Source organism: Mobula hypostoma, chromosome 26 (genome assembly GCF_963921235.1).
Source record: "Mobula hypostoma chromosome 26, sMobHyp1.1, whole genome shotgun sequence".
Taxonomy (NCBI): domain Eukaryota; kingdom Metazoa; phylum Chordata; class Chondrichthyes; order Myliobatiformes; family Myliobatidae; genus Mobula; species Mobula hypostoma.
This window is the reverse complement of record NC_086122.1, coordinates 25,374,134-25,390,909: the sequence shown is the minus strand read 5'-3', so window position 1 is coordinate 25,390,909 and position 16,776 is coordinate 25,374,134. Positions and strand designations below refer to the sequence as shown.

Below are 16,776 nucleotides of genomic sequence, written 5' to 3'. Positions count from 1 at the left end.
AACGTGATCATGTTTTTCTAATAAATCTCTACCTATTGCATGGTAATTCAAATGAAAATTTACTACTAAAACTGTCTTAATTGTAATAGCTCACCTGTATTTATGTATGATAGCATTAAATACTTTTCCATCACTCCAGCTGGAGGTAAAATTGGAGCACTTCAACCCAGAATAGCCTTCTGTCAACTTCTGTGTCCAAAGTAGCAGCTTCTCTTTAGCAGACATGTCACCAGATTCTCCACTCACATAAATTTCTGAGATCTGCAAAAAGGAGGTTTGTAAAAGTAGGTACCACAAGTCACTGCAGACCCAAAAGTCTGGCGCATATACACTTTTTAATGTCCATTCAATACACAGACTCAACATTAATTACTTTGACCAAACTGCAAAAGGTGCAAAAGATGCAAAAGATTAACTATTTTTTCCCTTAGTCTAGGTTACTGAGAGCCAATTAGTCAAATGGATTTATTGCCATTATACAGACCTCTACATCTTGAAATTAGTGAAACCTTAACTAAAGTAACAAGGCTGTTTGATTTATTTGTTAAGACAACAAACCAAACAATTATGTCGATCATTTTTAAACTGGAGATTAAAGTTGGCAATCTCCGGGAGAAGGTTCAGGAGCTTGAAGACTCGTACGGCCAGATTTGGGAACAGCTTCTTTCCAACTGTGATAAGACTGCTGAACGGATCCTGACCCGGATCTGGGCCGTACCCTCCAAATATCCAGACCTGTCTCTCGGTTTTTTTTTGCACTACCTTACTTCCCATTTTTCTATTTATGATTTATAATTTAAATTTTTAATATTTACTAATTTTAACTATTTTTAATATTTGTAATCCAGGGAGTGTGAAGCGCAGAGTCAAATATCGCTGTGATGATCGTACGTTCTAGTACCAATTGTTTGGCAACAATAAAGTATAAGGCAAGGAATGAAGTTGGTTCGTCAACATCTGAAAGGAAAAGGCAAGTCATTGCTTCAGGAAGAATCGAGGATTAGAACTGGAACAGGAGGAGAACCTTTCACTGAATTGATGGATAAAACAAAATAGTGGCAGACAATGATAGTTGACTATCTGCCTAAGCAACCATGTCATGGTCATAAATCTCCCCCCTCAGTCTTGACTGTTGTAGTGAACATTCCAACAAAGTGATCAGCTATGTTTTTAGAAACATAGAAACATAGAAAATAGGTGCAGGAGTAGGCCATTCGGCCCTTCGAGCCTGCACCGCCATTCAGTATGATCATGGCTGATCATCCAACTCAGAACCCTATAGAAACATAGAAAATAGGTGCAGGAGTCATTTCAAAATTTAGAATTTTGATGCACATCTGCACTTAACATTCTTAGCACACTGACAATGTATTTGTTTTAAATTAAATACCATTATTACGCTTATACAATAAATAAACAAAAGGGCAAATTTGTTAATTTAAAAATGTCAATTCTGTCTAATATTTGAAGATAGATATAAAAATGGATTTTTACTGAGAATGTGACGTAGATGTTTGGGAAGTATCACAAATACTAATTTATAAAAAGATTATCATGTAGTTCCATCATCAGTGACCCCCACCACCCAGGACATGCTCTCTCTCACTGGAAGGTGATACAAGAGCCTGAGGACTCTCACCACCAGGTTTAGGGAAAGTTACTAGCCTGCAACCATAAAGCTCTTGAACAAAGTTAACTTCACTCAACTTTATTTGCCCTATCATCATTGATATGTTCCCACAACCAATGGATTCACTTTCAAGGACTCTTCATCCTATGTTCTCGATATTTATTGCTTATATATTTATATTATCATTTTATATTTTTGCATCTGCACAGTTCTGCATTCTGCACTCTGGTTGAAAGCCCTCGTTTGACGGTCGTTCATTGATCTGTTATATTTACTATTCTATGCATTAACGCCCACAAGAAAATGAATCTCAGAGTTGTATATGGTGACATATAGGTACTTTGATAATAAAATTTACTTTGAACTTCCAAGCAGTTAATTTTTAAAATTTCAGAATAATGGCTTAAGGGACAACACTTAGATATCAGTATTAATTTAACTTATCTGTAAAACAAAGAACTAAGAGTATTATTAACATGCAGTAAAATATTTGAGGCAACTTGCTAATTGCGATCTAGTGTGTTCACATTCTGCAAAACAGATCCCAAGGTACCATCAAGCTCACTAAGTATCAAGTGTATTGCAATTAATTGAAATATGATGCACTGGGAATTGATTTACCAATCACTGCCATAATATACTCACCTCTACGTTCTAGCTTTATTTAGAAAGGTCTCATAAAGAGTGAAAAATCAATATGCCAAAATTATTGATGTTAGTTTTTGATTTATTGGCAAAATGAGGACAGATAAACCACCATTTCTACTATTTGAGCTTAATGTCCCAACTGTACCATTGAACAAGTTGTTGGGCATATTTAAAGCAAAGGTTGATAGATTATTGATTGGTAAGGGTGTCAAAGATTATGGGGAGAAGGCCAGATAATAGGATTGAGAGGGAAAAATAAATCAGCCTTGATCAATGTTGGAACAGACTTGATGGGCAGAATGGCCTAATTCTGCTTCTGTGTTATGGTCTTAAACCTGATACTATTAAACCTTAATACAGTAATGTTTAACAGAAAACTAAAAAAAACTTGTCAAAGTAATTCAGTCCTTTCATGAACTGAATTAATTCGACAGCTTTTTAGTTTTGTTAAACTTTACAATACTAACTTTGTCAAAAATATTTACCCAAGGATTTTAACATTCCAAAAATGGTCATTTTCTTTTTAGTGCCACATACCTAGAAGACCAATACTGCTTAACTCATTCAAGCACAAGATGATGAAAACTCAGTGCTTACTATCTACAACCTTCAAACACACCAGAGTTCAAGTAAGTACATCCTCTAGCCCAGTGGTTCCCAATCTTGTTTTATGCCATGGACCAATACCATTAAGCCAGGGGTCTGTGAACCCCAGGTTGGGAAGCCCAGCTCTCGTCTATCCAAATAAATCTTAGCACGGTACGTCAGCTCCAGCAAAGTCTCAGACAGGTTTAGTAAAGCCACAAAGGATATTTGCCCGAATATGTTAAGCAATTGATTCCACTTTGCTGCTCTTTCCCTACAGAGGTGTAATTTCCCCCTTTTCATATTTATCAAATTTGTAAATTTGCAGTGAATCAGACAGAATGCTCTGGTAAAAACTATTTCCAACTCTCCTCATCTTTCAGGAAAGCCTGAACGTCGAAAGAGCAACGTAAGCTGCAATGGCCTTCAACATTCACCAAGATCATGCCTGATCTTTTACTCCAACTTTTACTCAGCTGATCTTCACACTCCATCACTTCGCTGGATTACTAAAGTTTCTTTCACACAAGCGAGATTCACAACCATCTCAGCAAAAACAAATACCACATTCAAATCTGAAGTGTATAATCTCTTATCCCTGAGGATAGGTTTCCTCACTCTAGTCTGCCCAGCCCAGAAAAAACAATTCACTAACATCAACCCTAATGTGATTTAATTATATCATCTATTCTATTGAAAGCCAGTAAATAAAGTCCAAATCTATTCACTCTTTCCCTATAGATGCAAACCTCTTTGCTGCTTTGAAGGAGACATGTGGACTTGTCTCTGTACGCAGTTCGATCAAAGAAGTAGGTTTTAAAGGAACACACAGAATGCTGGAGGAACTCAGAAGGTCAAGTAGCATCTCTGGAAATGAATAGATAGTCGACGTTTCAGGCCGAGACCCTTCTTCAGGACTAATAAGGAAGGAATAAGATGCCAGAATAAAAAAAAGTGGGGGGGAGGGGAAGGAGATAGGTGAAGCCAGGTAGGTGGGGAAGGTCAAGGGCTGGAGAAGGAATCTGATAGGAGAGGAGAGTGGATCATAGGAGAAAGGCAAGAAGGGGGGCATGCAGGGGGAACGGATATAGGCAGGTGAGAAAAGGTAAGAGGCCAGAGTGGGGAATAGAAGAGGAAGGGGAGGGATTTTTTTCTGGAAGGAGAAATCAATGTTCATGCCACCCGGTTGGAGGCTACCCAGATGGAATACAAATGTTGCTCCTCCACCCGGAGGGTGAACACATGTTGGCACAAGATGAAGCGACGGACCAACATGTCAGGATGAGAATGGGAATGGGAATGGGATTCGGATTAAAATGTTTGGTAACCGGGAAGTCCCGCTTGTGGCTGATGGTTCCAAGCTATTTGAGGAAGCAGACCCCCCCCCCCACCAGTTACAATGGGTCTCTCCAATGTAGGGGACGGACAGATAGGGATGCAATATAAAAGAAACCTTAAAAGTAGCAACACACATCAAAGTTGCTGGTGAACGCAGCAGGCCAGGCAGCATCTCTAGGAAGAGGTACAGTCGACATTTTGGGCCGAGACCCTTCGTCAGGTCTAACTGAAGGAAGAGCTAGTAAGAGATTTAATGTCTAAATTCTTTTTTTTATTGCCATGGACTGGTCATTTGATGAAACACAAATTACAAGGGGACTCCAGTGACCTCATTGGCTCTAACATGGAAGATCAGCCAATAATATTTTCAAAAATTTGCCATTGGATACAAAGCACCTGCCTATTTCAGAGAGTGGACTCATTTTAATGTAGAATAAACTAGCATCCTAGAACTCCAAATACTGTCACACTACAACGTGGGCTCTGTGTGAGAGAACTGACGAGAAGCTGCAAAGAAAACTCTCTCAATCCACGTCCATGAGGTGGAGAGGAGCTACCACTGGCTGTGAGACCTCTTCCCCGCCAGCAGTCACCGCGCCTCAGATCCTGCCCTGCCCTGCCCAAAAACAGGACAAAAAGCACAACGGGAGCTTGTATATTTCCGGGAAGTGTGATTATCCTGTCAGGTTAAGGTATGCGCTCCAGCTGACACTTCAGGAAATAACACGATTCGCGGCCACACGAATGAAACGCGAATGTAAACAAATCAATTTTAAGTGTACAGAGGTTATCTGTGCACAAGCACCAGTGAAACCCATTCCTAGCTAACTACTTCAAGTAAATGAATGCAGTACCAAATCCTGCACAAAATTATGGAGTGCTCTACACAGCTGTTCAAAATAAAATCAAATGCAATTGAACATTTAAGGTAATGACACTTCAATACCACTACGCACGACGGGAAACATTTCAGATGATCAAAGGTGTGTTTCAAGCTTTCACGAACCATTTCCTGGCTTAGGTTTGCAATCTGTTCCAAACTGATATCGTCACCTTCATTGCCGGTCGATAGCCCAAACTCTATTTCAGAAATGGACAAGGTATCGCCATCAGGGACGGAGGAAGACAGCTCAAAGTCTCTACAGCTGGTTTTTCCAGACACACTTTCGTTTATTTCCGCGGAGGGCAAACTGATGCCGTAACCAGAGGAGAAGAGAGTGTTACTGGTCCGTAGCTCCACAGTGAAGTCCCTCTTTAAAGGAGACTGCCTCGCTAACTCTGCTAGAGCTTCGTTTTCCCCGTGCGAGGATGGCTGATCGTTTTTGCTATCCGCGCGTTCACCGTGTGAAGTTACACGCGACTCGTCAAGTACATTGGGGTGATGTGTGTCCCAGTCCAGCCGCGCTCGCTTCTCCGGCGACTCTCCGGAGAAGGGGGGACCTGCGTCGACTTCATTAGCAGCCTCGGGGGTGCTCGCAATTATTGTCTTGCCCGCTTTCAGGTCCTCATCTCCGGACACGGGTACAGGGAAGATCAACTCTTTCACTTCACTTTCACAGAGCTCTTCCCCCGAACACGGGTCCGTTTCAAGTGTCATCACGCGTCCGCCAAAAGGCTGGATTTCAGCCCTGACTGAAAACGTCTGCTGCGTACTTTCTCCGCCGGCTTTCACGAGGAAATCTGCCGATTTTCCCGGACTTGCCGCCGCTCCGATGGGGAGATCCGATGCATTTCGGAGCCCTGACAGGGCTTCAGCAGGCTCCCCGTTCCCCGCGGCAGAACCGAGACTGGCGCCTGTTGATAATCCCCCCGCAGCTCCAGCCGGAGAGAAACGTGCCCCATCTCCTTTCATCCGCCGCGCAGCCGACGGAGACGAATTGCCCGGCAGCCTCCCCTCCGCTTCTCGGGAACGCGAAGCGGCTTTCTTCTTTCTCCTGAAGCGCCTGAATTTGATCTTTTTCCGCGGTGGGAAGGGAGTTTTTTCCCGATCTACTCCCGCAGCCTCCTGCTGCTTTCGGACACATCCTAAGGTGCTTCCCATTCTGTCGGCATTCCTGGCAGCGCCTGTCGCCGCGACTGGGCTCGGCTGAGGAGAGAAGTTGCAACTCTCCCCGGGAGGATCTAAACGCAATTTAACATTCCAACCGGCCGGCCATCTTCAGACGAACATCCAGCAAACCCGACGCTAGTCACCATAGTTCGCACTCTCTGACCACAAGGCAGCCGATCCCGGATCGGCTGATAATTCCTGTTGTCCCAATGTCGAGAATCACCATCGTTCCGCCGTCAGAGCGCACTGGTACATTTGATTGAAGTGCTGCATTCTTCAACTATTAAGCGCGCACACTGTCAGATCTCCATGGTTTCAACACTGGTGCATTCGCCTTTTCGAGGAGCAAATGGGATTTTGCCCTTCATGCAACGTGAACCAGGTGGGCCAGTGCCTGCTCCGTACGCGGACTCGATGGCGCAGAAACAAATCTCTAATATCTTGTCAGCCGGAATAAAATTCTTTCAACCTGCGACACACCACGCCCAGGCAAACCAGTTAGTCCGTGCTACACACTCGCGCCGTGTTCATCTGCTAACTCAATAAACGATACTGCAGTCTCAGCAGCAAAGGCAGATGGCTGCGTCATGTCAAAAATAAGGTCAGTGGCATTCTGCACAAAAAATGAACCCCCCCCCGGAGTAAAAGGCGATAAATATTTACTCGGTCATGATTAGAATTGTAAAATGCAGAATTTAAAATCATTATTGCAGATACACACAGTTCAAGGTGGAGTCAACTACCACCGTGCTACGTAGCGACTCGAATTAGCATATTGGAGGGAGCGTGTATTAATGGTTTAAGATAGCTCGGTATTACAAGGAATCGTGGCTTCAACAGCCATGCCGAAAGAATCATCTTTTCTTTAAATTGTTTGCCTTGCTGGTCAATGAGACGCGTTGCTAATAATCTAGCTTAAAAAAATCAGCATTGTCAAAGCTGAGAAATTATTGGAAACCCGATTCAATATACAGTACTGCTCAGATTCAACACAATATACCTGGCACGGATTATATTTGTGTGACGAGCTTGTTTTACACAGCAGAGTATAATGCAGTATTTCTTCTACCCGTTCTATAGAACATCTTCACGACTGAGAAATTTAAATCAGTTTCTGCAGTCAAGAGGGCCAGGTAAGGTTAGGGAAGTTCAGGCCACCTTCCCAAGCTGGGTCAGGCTACATGGAGCAGCTATACCTCAACTTGACAGGGTTTATTGAATGTAATTGGCCCAGGGGGATCTAACAGTGTGAAGTCTTCATCCACCCTTTCCTTTAAATCAGAAATATTGCCTGATTCACTCTTCTGTAAGTATTTTGGCAAAAAAACCTCACTGTTTTTCAGTCAGAAGCATGAGGGAGAAAGGTGAGACTGCAGAGAGCAAGGATTTCAGGTTGTATATTGTATACATTCTCTGATATTAAATGGAACCATTGAACTGATGACTGTGGGAAATGAGAGATGTAATATTGTAAATGAGAGAGGGGTAAAGTAAGGTTAGCTCCCACTTTAATGTATTATTCCAACCCTGCTCCATTCACTCACACCAACCTATCCCCTCTGGATTTGCAATACTTGTTTTCCCCAAGTGCAAATGCAAACATTGTCAAACATATCTCTACCTCACAATGGCCACATCCAAATTTTTTGACACATCACACCTCAATCACGCTCTGTCAGTGCATTCCAGCACGTTCTGGCTGAAAAAAAATGCATTGCAGTAATCTAGTCTATTTGATACAGAGGTGCGAATTAGTTTTTCAGCATCATTACGTGGCATAAATGAACATACCTTTGCAGTATTTCTGCAGTAATTGTAAGTGTAGAAATGATGCTCTGGTCACTTTCATAATGTGGGATTTAAAATTCAAATCTGAATCAAGGATCATGCCTAGGCTTGTTGCAACTCATTCAGAACGCTGCTGCCAGACTTTTAACTAAAACCAGGAAGACGGAGCATATCACTCTCATTCTACCTACTCTGCATTGGCTTCCTAGATCTTCTAGAATTGATTTTAAAGTTCTCTTACTTGTTTTAAAACTCTCAAAGGTCTGAGACCAGAGTACATCAAAGAATTATTTTCACACAAGCCCTCAGGTCTTCTTCTGTCAGTCTGATAAATTTTTTTTTAAATCTCCTTCAAAAGATAATGGGCAGGTCAGCTTTTCTGAACTACTCTCTTGAAATGTAGAATTCAATACTTTAAAACGCCAGCTCAAAATCTATTTATTGAACCTTGATTTGAACTAATATCTTTGTGTCTTTTATTTTCATGTTTAGTTTTATTTTTATCTTTTTATTTTATTTTCATGTTTGCACTTTTATCGCATTCTAAAGCACTTCGAACTGCATCATATGTATAAAAAATGCTCTATAAATAAAATTATCTCAAACAATATACTGGTTCATCTCCTCTGCACCTTCTCTAGTACCATTGCATTCTTCCTCTACCTTGGTGCCAAGAACTCCACACAGTACTTCAGCCAAAATCTGACCAAGGTTTTATAGAGTTGGAGCACCTTTCCTGTATCTGAATTCAATGCCCTAACCAATGAAGGTCTTCTTGTTTGTATTCCTAACTACATTGTCCACCTGTGCTGCCACTTTCAAAGATCTACAGACTCGTACCACACACAAAATGCTGGAGGAACTCAGCAGGCCAGGCAGCATCTATGGGAAAAAAAAAGAGTACAGTCGACATTTCTGGCCAAGACCTTTAAACAAACTTGTACTCTGAGATCCCTCTGTTTCTCAAAACACCCTTTTTAGTGCCCTTCACTGAAATATTGATATATCCCTGAAGCCCAAGACCACCATCCATACTATCAACAACTGCTAATCTTTGTGACATGCACAGACTTACTGATCTTGCCTCTCACATTCACATCCAAGTCAATCACTTGTAGGGGCACAGTACCAATCCTTGTAGGACACCACTAGTCAGAGGCATCAATTATAGCAACAACCTTCTACCATTACCTTCTGACTCCTCTTGCCAAAAGCCAAATTTGGATCCTCTTTGTACTGGATCCCATTGGCCCTAACCTTTTGAGCCAGTCCCGCATGTAGCACCTTGTCAAAGGTTTTACTAAAATCTGTGTAAATCACATATAGTATCCCACCCAGATTGACTGTACCTGGTTACTTTCCACTTTTCCGAGTGATCATTAATCCACTCCCTCCAGTTTCTTCCCAACTATTGACGCTAGCCTCACAGGTCTAGAGTTAACAGGGGTCCATGTTCACTGTTCTCCAGTCATCAGGTAGTTCGCTTATTCCCAGTGAAGATGGAGATAATCTTAGCCAGAGCACTCACAGTCTTTTCGCTTGCCCCATCATTGAGATGTTTCCAGAACCAATGATCTCGCTTTAAGGACTCATTATCTCATGTGCTCATTATTTATTGCTATTTATTTATACGTGCATTTGCAGTTTATTGTCTTCTGCGCTCTGGTTGATCATTCACTGATCCTATTATAGTTATTATTCTATAGATATGCTGAATCTTTATCTTATTTCATGCCTGTTATTTATTGCTATTTATTTATTTTTTGCTATCTGCATTTGCATGGTTTGCTGTCCATTGATTCTGTTTACAGTTACTGTCCTATAGATTTGTTAAGTGTGCCCACAGAAAAAGAATCTCAAGTTTGTATGGGGTGATGTGTGTACTCTGATAATAAATTGTACTTTGACTTTGAGTATGCCCACAGGAAAATGTATACGGTGATATATTATGTACCTGGATAATAAAATTTACTTTGAACTTTGAGCACAGGACCGGGATGAGATTGGCTGTAACAATACGAAGTTAAGAGGGACACAGGTAACGCTCCCATCGCTGTCTGTAAGGAGTTGTAAGTTCTCCCCATAACTACGTGAGTTTCCTCCGGGTGCTCCAGTTTCCTCCCACAGTCCAAAGACATACCGGTTGGTGGGTTAATTGGTCATTGTAAATTGTCTCGTGATTAGGCTAGGGTTAAATCGGGGGTTACTGCGCAGAGTGACTCAAAGGGCTGGAAGGGTATTCCACGCTGTATTTTAATAATTTTTTTTTAAATTGCCTGATACAAACATCAAATATTTGTGCGATTCAATACAATCCTTCTATACTTCAAACAAGTGCTCCCTCTGCTGGACTGGAACCATTTTCTTCAATGGTTCACTTCAACAGATGTATTTGAATATGAGCAGCAGAGATGTGGTTTTTGAGGAGGATATAAAGAATATCATGGACGAAACGAATATCTAACGAGGATGTCATGAACAGAGCAAACACAAGAAGAGAAATAATGTATGAGATCATGAAAAGGCAACGTAACTTCATTGGACATGTGATTAGGAAAGAGGAGTTAGAATGCACGGTAATTATGGGAAAGATTGAAGGGAAGAAAGCGAGAGGAAGACAAAGACAAATGATGATGGAGACAGCAGCCAGAGCATTGGAAGTGAATACCACTGAATTGATCCACTTGACCCGAAACAGGTGTGTGTGGGCCATGGCAGTCAAAGCTCAAACTGGGCATGGCACCTGATGATGATGATGATGATTTGAATGTGAAGGGTACCAATTTACACTGCAAATTAGAAGCCATACATTCTGCAATCAAAATTAAACAAGTATGCTGGAAGAGCTTTGGAGATTAAATAATAAAAGGAAATCAGGAACCTGAGTAACTTGTATACAGTGCTGCTGGAGCATACAATGTTATGTATTCAGTTAATTACATAATTCAGATACCAAACCTTTTCCAACTGAGCATTCGTCAGATACAGGTCAGTGAGATATTGTTACACATATATTGGTGGAAATATTTGCTTGAAAAAGAACGATTGTACTTTGAAAGTTATGGAGGAGTTCGCAAAATTTTGAGAATATGAAAGGAGTCACGTGATTGCTTGAATCAAGGTAACACTTGGGGCTACACTCTCTCTCCCTTCAGCCTTCACTCTCAAGTCCCACCCTCTCTCCCTACGATATCCTGGTCCCTCATAAACCCCAGGTATCAGTTCCCCTTTTTCCTTCCGTGCAGCTCCTCTCAGCAACCCTAGACTCAGCGATCGTTCCTTCCCCCACTCCCTCCTCCCTCCAAGTAAACTCCTGTGGGTCCCTCCTTCCTGACAGCTCTTCTCATCAGCTTCTCGACACCCCATGTAAGCCACAGCACTCTGGCCTCACCTTCTCCTTTCTGTCAGACAAAGCTTATAACTTGAATAACTTTCATGAAATACTGATATTCCATCTGTACTTAACATTACAATTCAGCAATTTATTCAATTTTAATTTGGAATATAACTTTTTGTTTTTGCAAATTTCAGGGAAAATGTTCTGAATTGTGTTTGTTGTGCCATATATTTGTATCATAGTTTTATTTCAAAAATTGCTTCCAGCTAAATTTCAAGGTCTGGAAACATTTAAAGGGTCGAAAATTCTTATGTATGTTGACTACCAAAAGGGTTGATGGATATGAAGGTCAACTTTGTGATTGGATAAAGATCGATTGAAGTGTGTTTACTAAATGTTAAAGCTTGATAAATGGCCTTGCATGAAGGCATTATATCTTCTGCCAAAATCGTATATTTGGACAAATCATTTAGATATAAGTGTCTTGCCTGGAACTATTCATCAATGTGAATTTTTGATTTAAATACACATTCATATATAAAATATATGGCCTTATTTTCACATTTCTGCCAAATTATCATTGGTTAATCCTATTAGAATGTGGATTTTTAAACTTGTGGAGTAAAGAAAGCAAGTTCTTATTCTTAACAATTTTCCTTTGAGAGGAGATCTTATTGAAATAATGAGAAATCATATAGAAACATATAATGAGAGGAGATCTTATAGAAACATATAAAATTATGAAAGGGATAGGTAAGATAGAGGCAGGAAATTTGTTTCCACTTGTAGGTGGACTAGAACTAGGGAATATAGCCTCAAGATTCGGGGGAATAGATGTAGGACAGAGATGAGGAGAAACTGCTTTTCCCAGAGAGTGGTGAATCTGTGGAATTCTCTTCCCAATGAAGCAGTGAAGGTTACCTCAGTAAATATACATAAGACAAAGTTGGATAGATTTTTGCATGGTAGGGGAATTAAGGGTTATGGAGAAAAGGCTGGTAGGTGGAGATGAGTCCATGGCCAGATCAGCCATGATCTTATTGATGGGCTAGATATCCTACTCTTACTCCTATTTCTCATGTTCTTATGTCCTTTAAAATATTTGAAAATCATTGGGTTTAATGTGTTAATGATGACATTTATTTTAATTAGACAACATTAATTTTAATAGTTTTTATATATCAAAATATAAAGAGGCATTTTATTTCATATAAGTTTTGACACAGGTAAAACTCTGCCCTTTGCTTTGTCAGGAACATTCCAGAGAAAAACCCTAGGGGCTCCCAATCCCTTTTATGTCTTGGACCAATATCATCAAGCAAGGGGTCCTGGACCCCAGATTGGGAACCCCTGCTAGAATATGTTGCCTGAGGCCTACTCACTGCCGGTCTCCCAAGTGCTGAGGCCCAACAAGATCAATCTTTTGCACTTAGTTCAGCTGAACGTAGGCAAGCAATGCCTGCAAGTTGTATCCAACACAATCCAGCTATCTTCTTTGCTCATCTTTTATCGTTTCCTTAATCAGTCATTCGGTTATTCCTGTTTGCCAAAATCTTCCCAATCTTCAGCTTTACTACTCTTTCAGTCAACATTGTAAGCTTGCTCTTTCAATCCAATATCCGTAAATTCTTTAGCTGCAAATTAAGGACTTGTTATGGAGTCAAAGAGAAGTGCAGTACAGAAACAGGCTCTTTTGCTCATCTGGTCCATGACAAACCACTTAGACTGCCTACTTCGATCGACTTGCACCAGGATCACAGCCCTCCATATCCCTACCCTCCATGTACCTATCCAAACTTCTCTTAAACGTTGAAACTTGCATGCACCACTTGTGCTGGCAACTTGATTCACACTCTCTGCACCCTCTGAGTGAAGAAGATTCCCCTCATGTTCCCCTTAAACTTTTCATCTTTCACCCTTAACCCATGACCTCCAGTTGTAGTCCCATCCAACCTCAGCAGAAAAACCTATCTATCCCCCTCACAATTTTGTATACTCCCATCAAATCTCCTCTCAATCTTTTACGTTCCAAGGAATGAAGTCCTAACCTATTCAATCTTTCCTTATAACTCAGGTCCTCCAGACCCGGCAACATCTTTGTAAATTCTCCCTGAACTCTTTCAATGTTATTTACATCTTTCTTGTGAGTCTGTGGCCAAAACTACATACAATACTCCAAATTCAGCCTCACCAATGTCTTACACAACGTCAACATAATATCCCATCTCCTGTACTTAATACTTTGATTTATAAAGAATATGTTACCATTGATATTTTAAGTTTTCAATTTTTGCAAGATTACTTGATATAGGCAGAATGTGTTTCACCTCATTTTGATACAGCCTATTGCTGATGTCATAGAAACTGATGGTAAGTAACTGCACCACAGAACAGCACAGCTTTGAACTGCAAAAGAGCAATTCAGACTAACCCTCCATCCCGGTCCTTGTTCTTTAGCTTTGTAAGCTTTGAAGCCCATGTACCTTTTAAATAGGTTTAGAGTTTCTACCTCAACCACCATAGCAGGTATTCCAGATTCTTTGATGTATGGCTGAATAGAAATTCAAATATACAGTACTTTCCACAAGCCTTGGGTACATATAGGGTGCCTAAGGTTGCTGCACAGTACTGTATTTGTCAACGAGGAGCACAGAGTGAATTTGTACACCTGGCAGGAGCAAAGGATGTCAGGAATGGTGAGGGTGGAGCGTCATGGGAGGGTTGTGTGACAGGTAGCAGACAGGAAGTGCCAGGGGCTGGGGATGGCGTGGGTGCAGACACACCCAGCCCTGAGACACCAGCCAAGATCATTTGATTCCAATTGGTTTATTAATCATTAGAGTTTATCCCCTGGTGCTTCCCGCTCCCTTCCCTTTTTCCCCCCAACCATGATTCCCCTCTCTCTGCCCCCTTCCCACTCTCAGTCCACAACAGAGACCCATATCGGAATCAGGTTTATCATCACTCATGTGTCAAGAAATTTGTTTTTTTTTTGCAGCAGAACAGTGCAATGCATAATATTACTACAGTACTGTGCAAAAGTCTTGGGCTCCCGAGTTATATATATGTGCCTAAGACTTTTGCACAGTACTGTACTTCACATCCTTTTCCAAGTTATACCAATACTTTATAGTTTTAATTCTCCAATGTTTTAGAGTGAATTTATGACCGCATCTAACTTATCAACATAACATATCCTTGGTCTCCACCTTCTGCAACTAATTTATCAATGTAACATATCCATGGTCTCTACCCTTTAAAATGAGTCTTTCCTGCGTTGTCTATAGGCAACAGCACAGATTTGAACTCAAACGAGAGATAAACTGCAGATGCTGGAAAGCCAAGCAACACACACAAAATGCTGGAGAAACTCAGCAGGCCAGGCAACATCTATGGAAAAGAGTATAGTCGACGTTTCGGGCCGAGACCCTTCATCAGCTTCGAACTCACTGTTTGTTGAAACAAGTCTTTTAAAAGTTCCAGTGAAATACAAGAAACAACACAGATTTCGAAGTTCTTTAGAAGTACTGGTTATGGTTTTTGGGTGCTATCTTGTACCCCAAAACTCCGCAAAAACATTTAACCAGTTGCTTCTCTACACCAACCACAACCCCAACCCTCAAAAGCAATTTGAATAGATTTCAGCCTTAGAAATAAGCAATCTAATACATAATGCACTTCCAGCTTGCCACCAACACACACAACGGGTTCAGCTTTGAGGAATGCAACTTGGAATCTGAAATACATCAGTCAGATTCAGTGTGCTATCAGAACACCCACAGAGAGAAATCCATCCACTAAAGCAGGCACTCATTTTAGTACAAGTACAATTCAATAGCACTTGAGCTCTATACAAACTATGAGCACATCATAATGGAATCCCAGAAAAACATCTGACAACAAGCCCATTTTATCATTTGTTAAGGCAATGCACGCCACAGGCCAACTCAATGATTATGGAGCAACTGAAAGAGAGATTAAAATCGCATCACAATTACAAAATGTTCAAACGCTGAATATCACCAAATTTTCGAAATAAATTTAGGTTCATCAATGAAGAGCTTTCCAATATACAGACAGTTTCCCATGTTTGATGTTATAATCAGTAATGCTACTGAGTTTTTACTTCAGATAAGCTCCAAAATGTATAAGTGGGAAGTTTTGGCAATGATTTAAAATGATGAGGAAGAAAACGACCCAGACAGGATTCAGTCGTCGCATAACAAACACCTTGACTCAACGTCAGAAAGACTTGCAGACTTCAGGAAGGGGAAGTTGGGAGAACACAACAGCAGAATTCATTGAGGAGTCAGCAGTGGAAAGAGTGAGCAGCTCAGGTTACTGGCTGTCAGAGGATCTATCCTGGCTGATCATGAAGAAGACACTCCGGCTATATTTCATGGGGAGTCTGAGGAGATTTGGTATGTCACCAGAGCAAATTTCTACAAATAGACAATGGAGAGCATTGTGACTGGTTGCATTACTGCCTGGTATGGACGCTCCCATGCACAGGAATGAAGGAGATTGCCGAGGGTTGTGGACTCAGCTCGATCAAAGACATTTTCAAATGGTGGTGCCTCCAGAAGACAGCATCCATCATTAACACCCCTCACCATCCGGGTCATGCCCCCTTCTCATCACTACCATACGGGTCATGCCCCCTTCTCATCACTACCATACGGGTCATGCCCCCTTCTCATCACTGTCATCTGGGTCATGCCCCCTTCTCATCACCACCATCCAGGTCATGCCCCCTTCTCATCACTACCATCCGAGGCGTGCTAAAGGAGCCTGAAGACACACACTCAACATTTCAGAAGCAGCTTCTTCCCCTCTGCCATCGGATTTCTGAACAGTCCATGAACATCATTGTGCACATCATTGTCCTCTTTTGCACTATTTATGTACTGTAACTGAAGGTGATTATTTTATGTCTGACACTGTACTGATGCCACAAAATAAATTTCATGACATATGCCAGTGATAGTAAACCTGATTCTGATAAATGTGGAAAATATTCCATCCCTCAACGGATAAACAAATCCACATAACAGGTTCAACAAGTAGTACATCACAAGCACAAATTACTTTTTCTATGTAGAAAGTACTAATAATAGACCTAAAAGTTAAAAATAAACCATTGTAGTATATCAATAAACAATGTTTGCAGTGAAGGTAAATTTGATGATTAAAAAGACGCCCATTAAAATTAAACGTTTCTACTTTGGTATTAAACATCTATCCTATCAAGTTTCAAACACTTGTACAACAATGAACCAGTTCAAAGTAATATCATAAATGATATTACATACAACAGTGATACTTCACTCGTTTCATTCATGGTTATCTGATTACAATCAATGCATCATAAATAATAATGTTTCTATCTTCCCTCGCATA

At 40.9% G+C, this 16,776-nt stretch overlaps 1 protein-coding gene across 24 annotated transcripts in view; it reads right to left on the bottom strand.

Annotated features, from left to right (window-relative positions):
• Positions 1-16,776, bottom strand: part of macf1a (microtubule actin crosslinking factor 1a) — a 599,766-nt gene that overhangs the window by 294,280 nt on the left and 288,710 nt on the right. For 13 of the 24 annotated variants that reach the window (XM_063033725.1, XM_063033724.1, XM_063033713.1 and 10 more), the window contains one exon: positions 95-261. In XM_063033725.1, the coding sequence (XP_062889795.1) occupies positions 95-261 (167 nt within the window). Of the gene's footprint in view, positions 1-94; positions 262-5,207; positions 6,763-16,776 lie in introns of those variants that run through there. The other 11 variants (XM_063033708.1, XM_063033710.1, XM_063033712.1 and 8 more) reach the window with 3 other exon arrangements.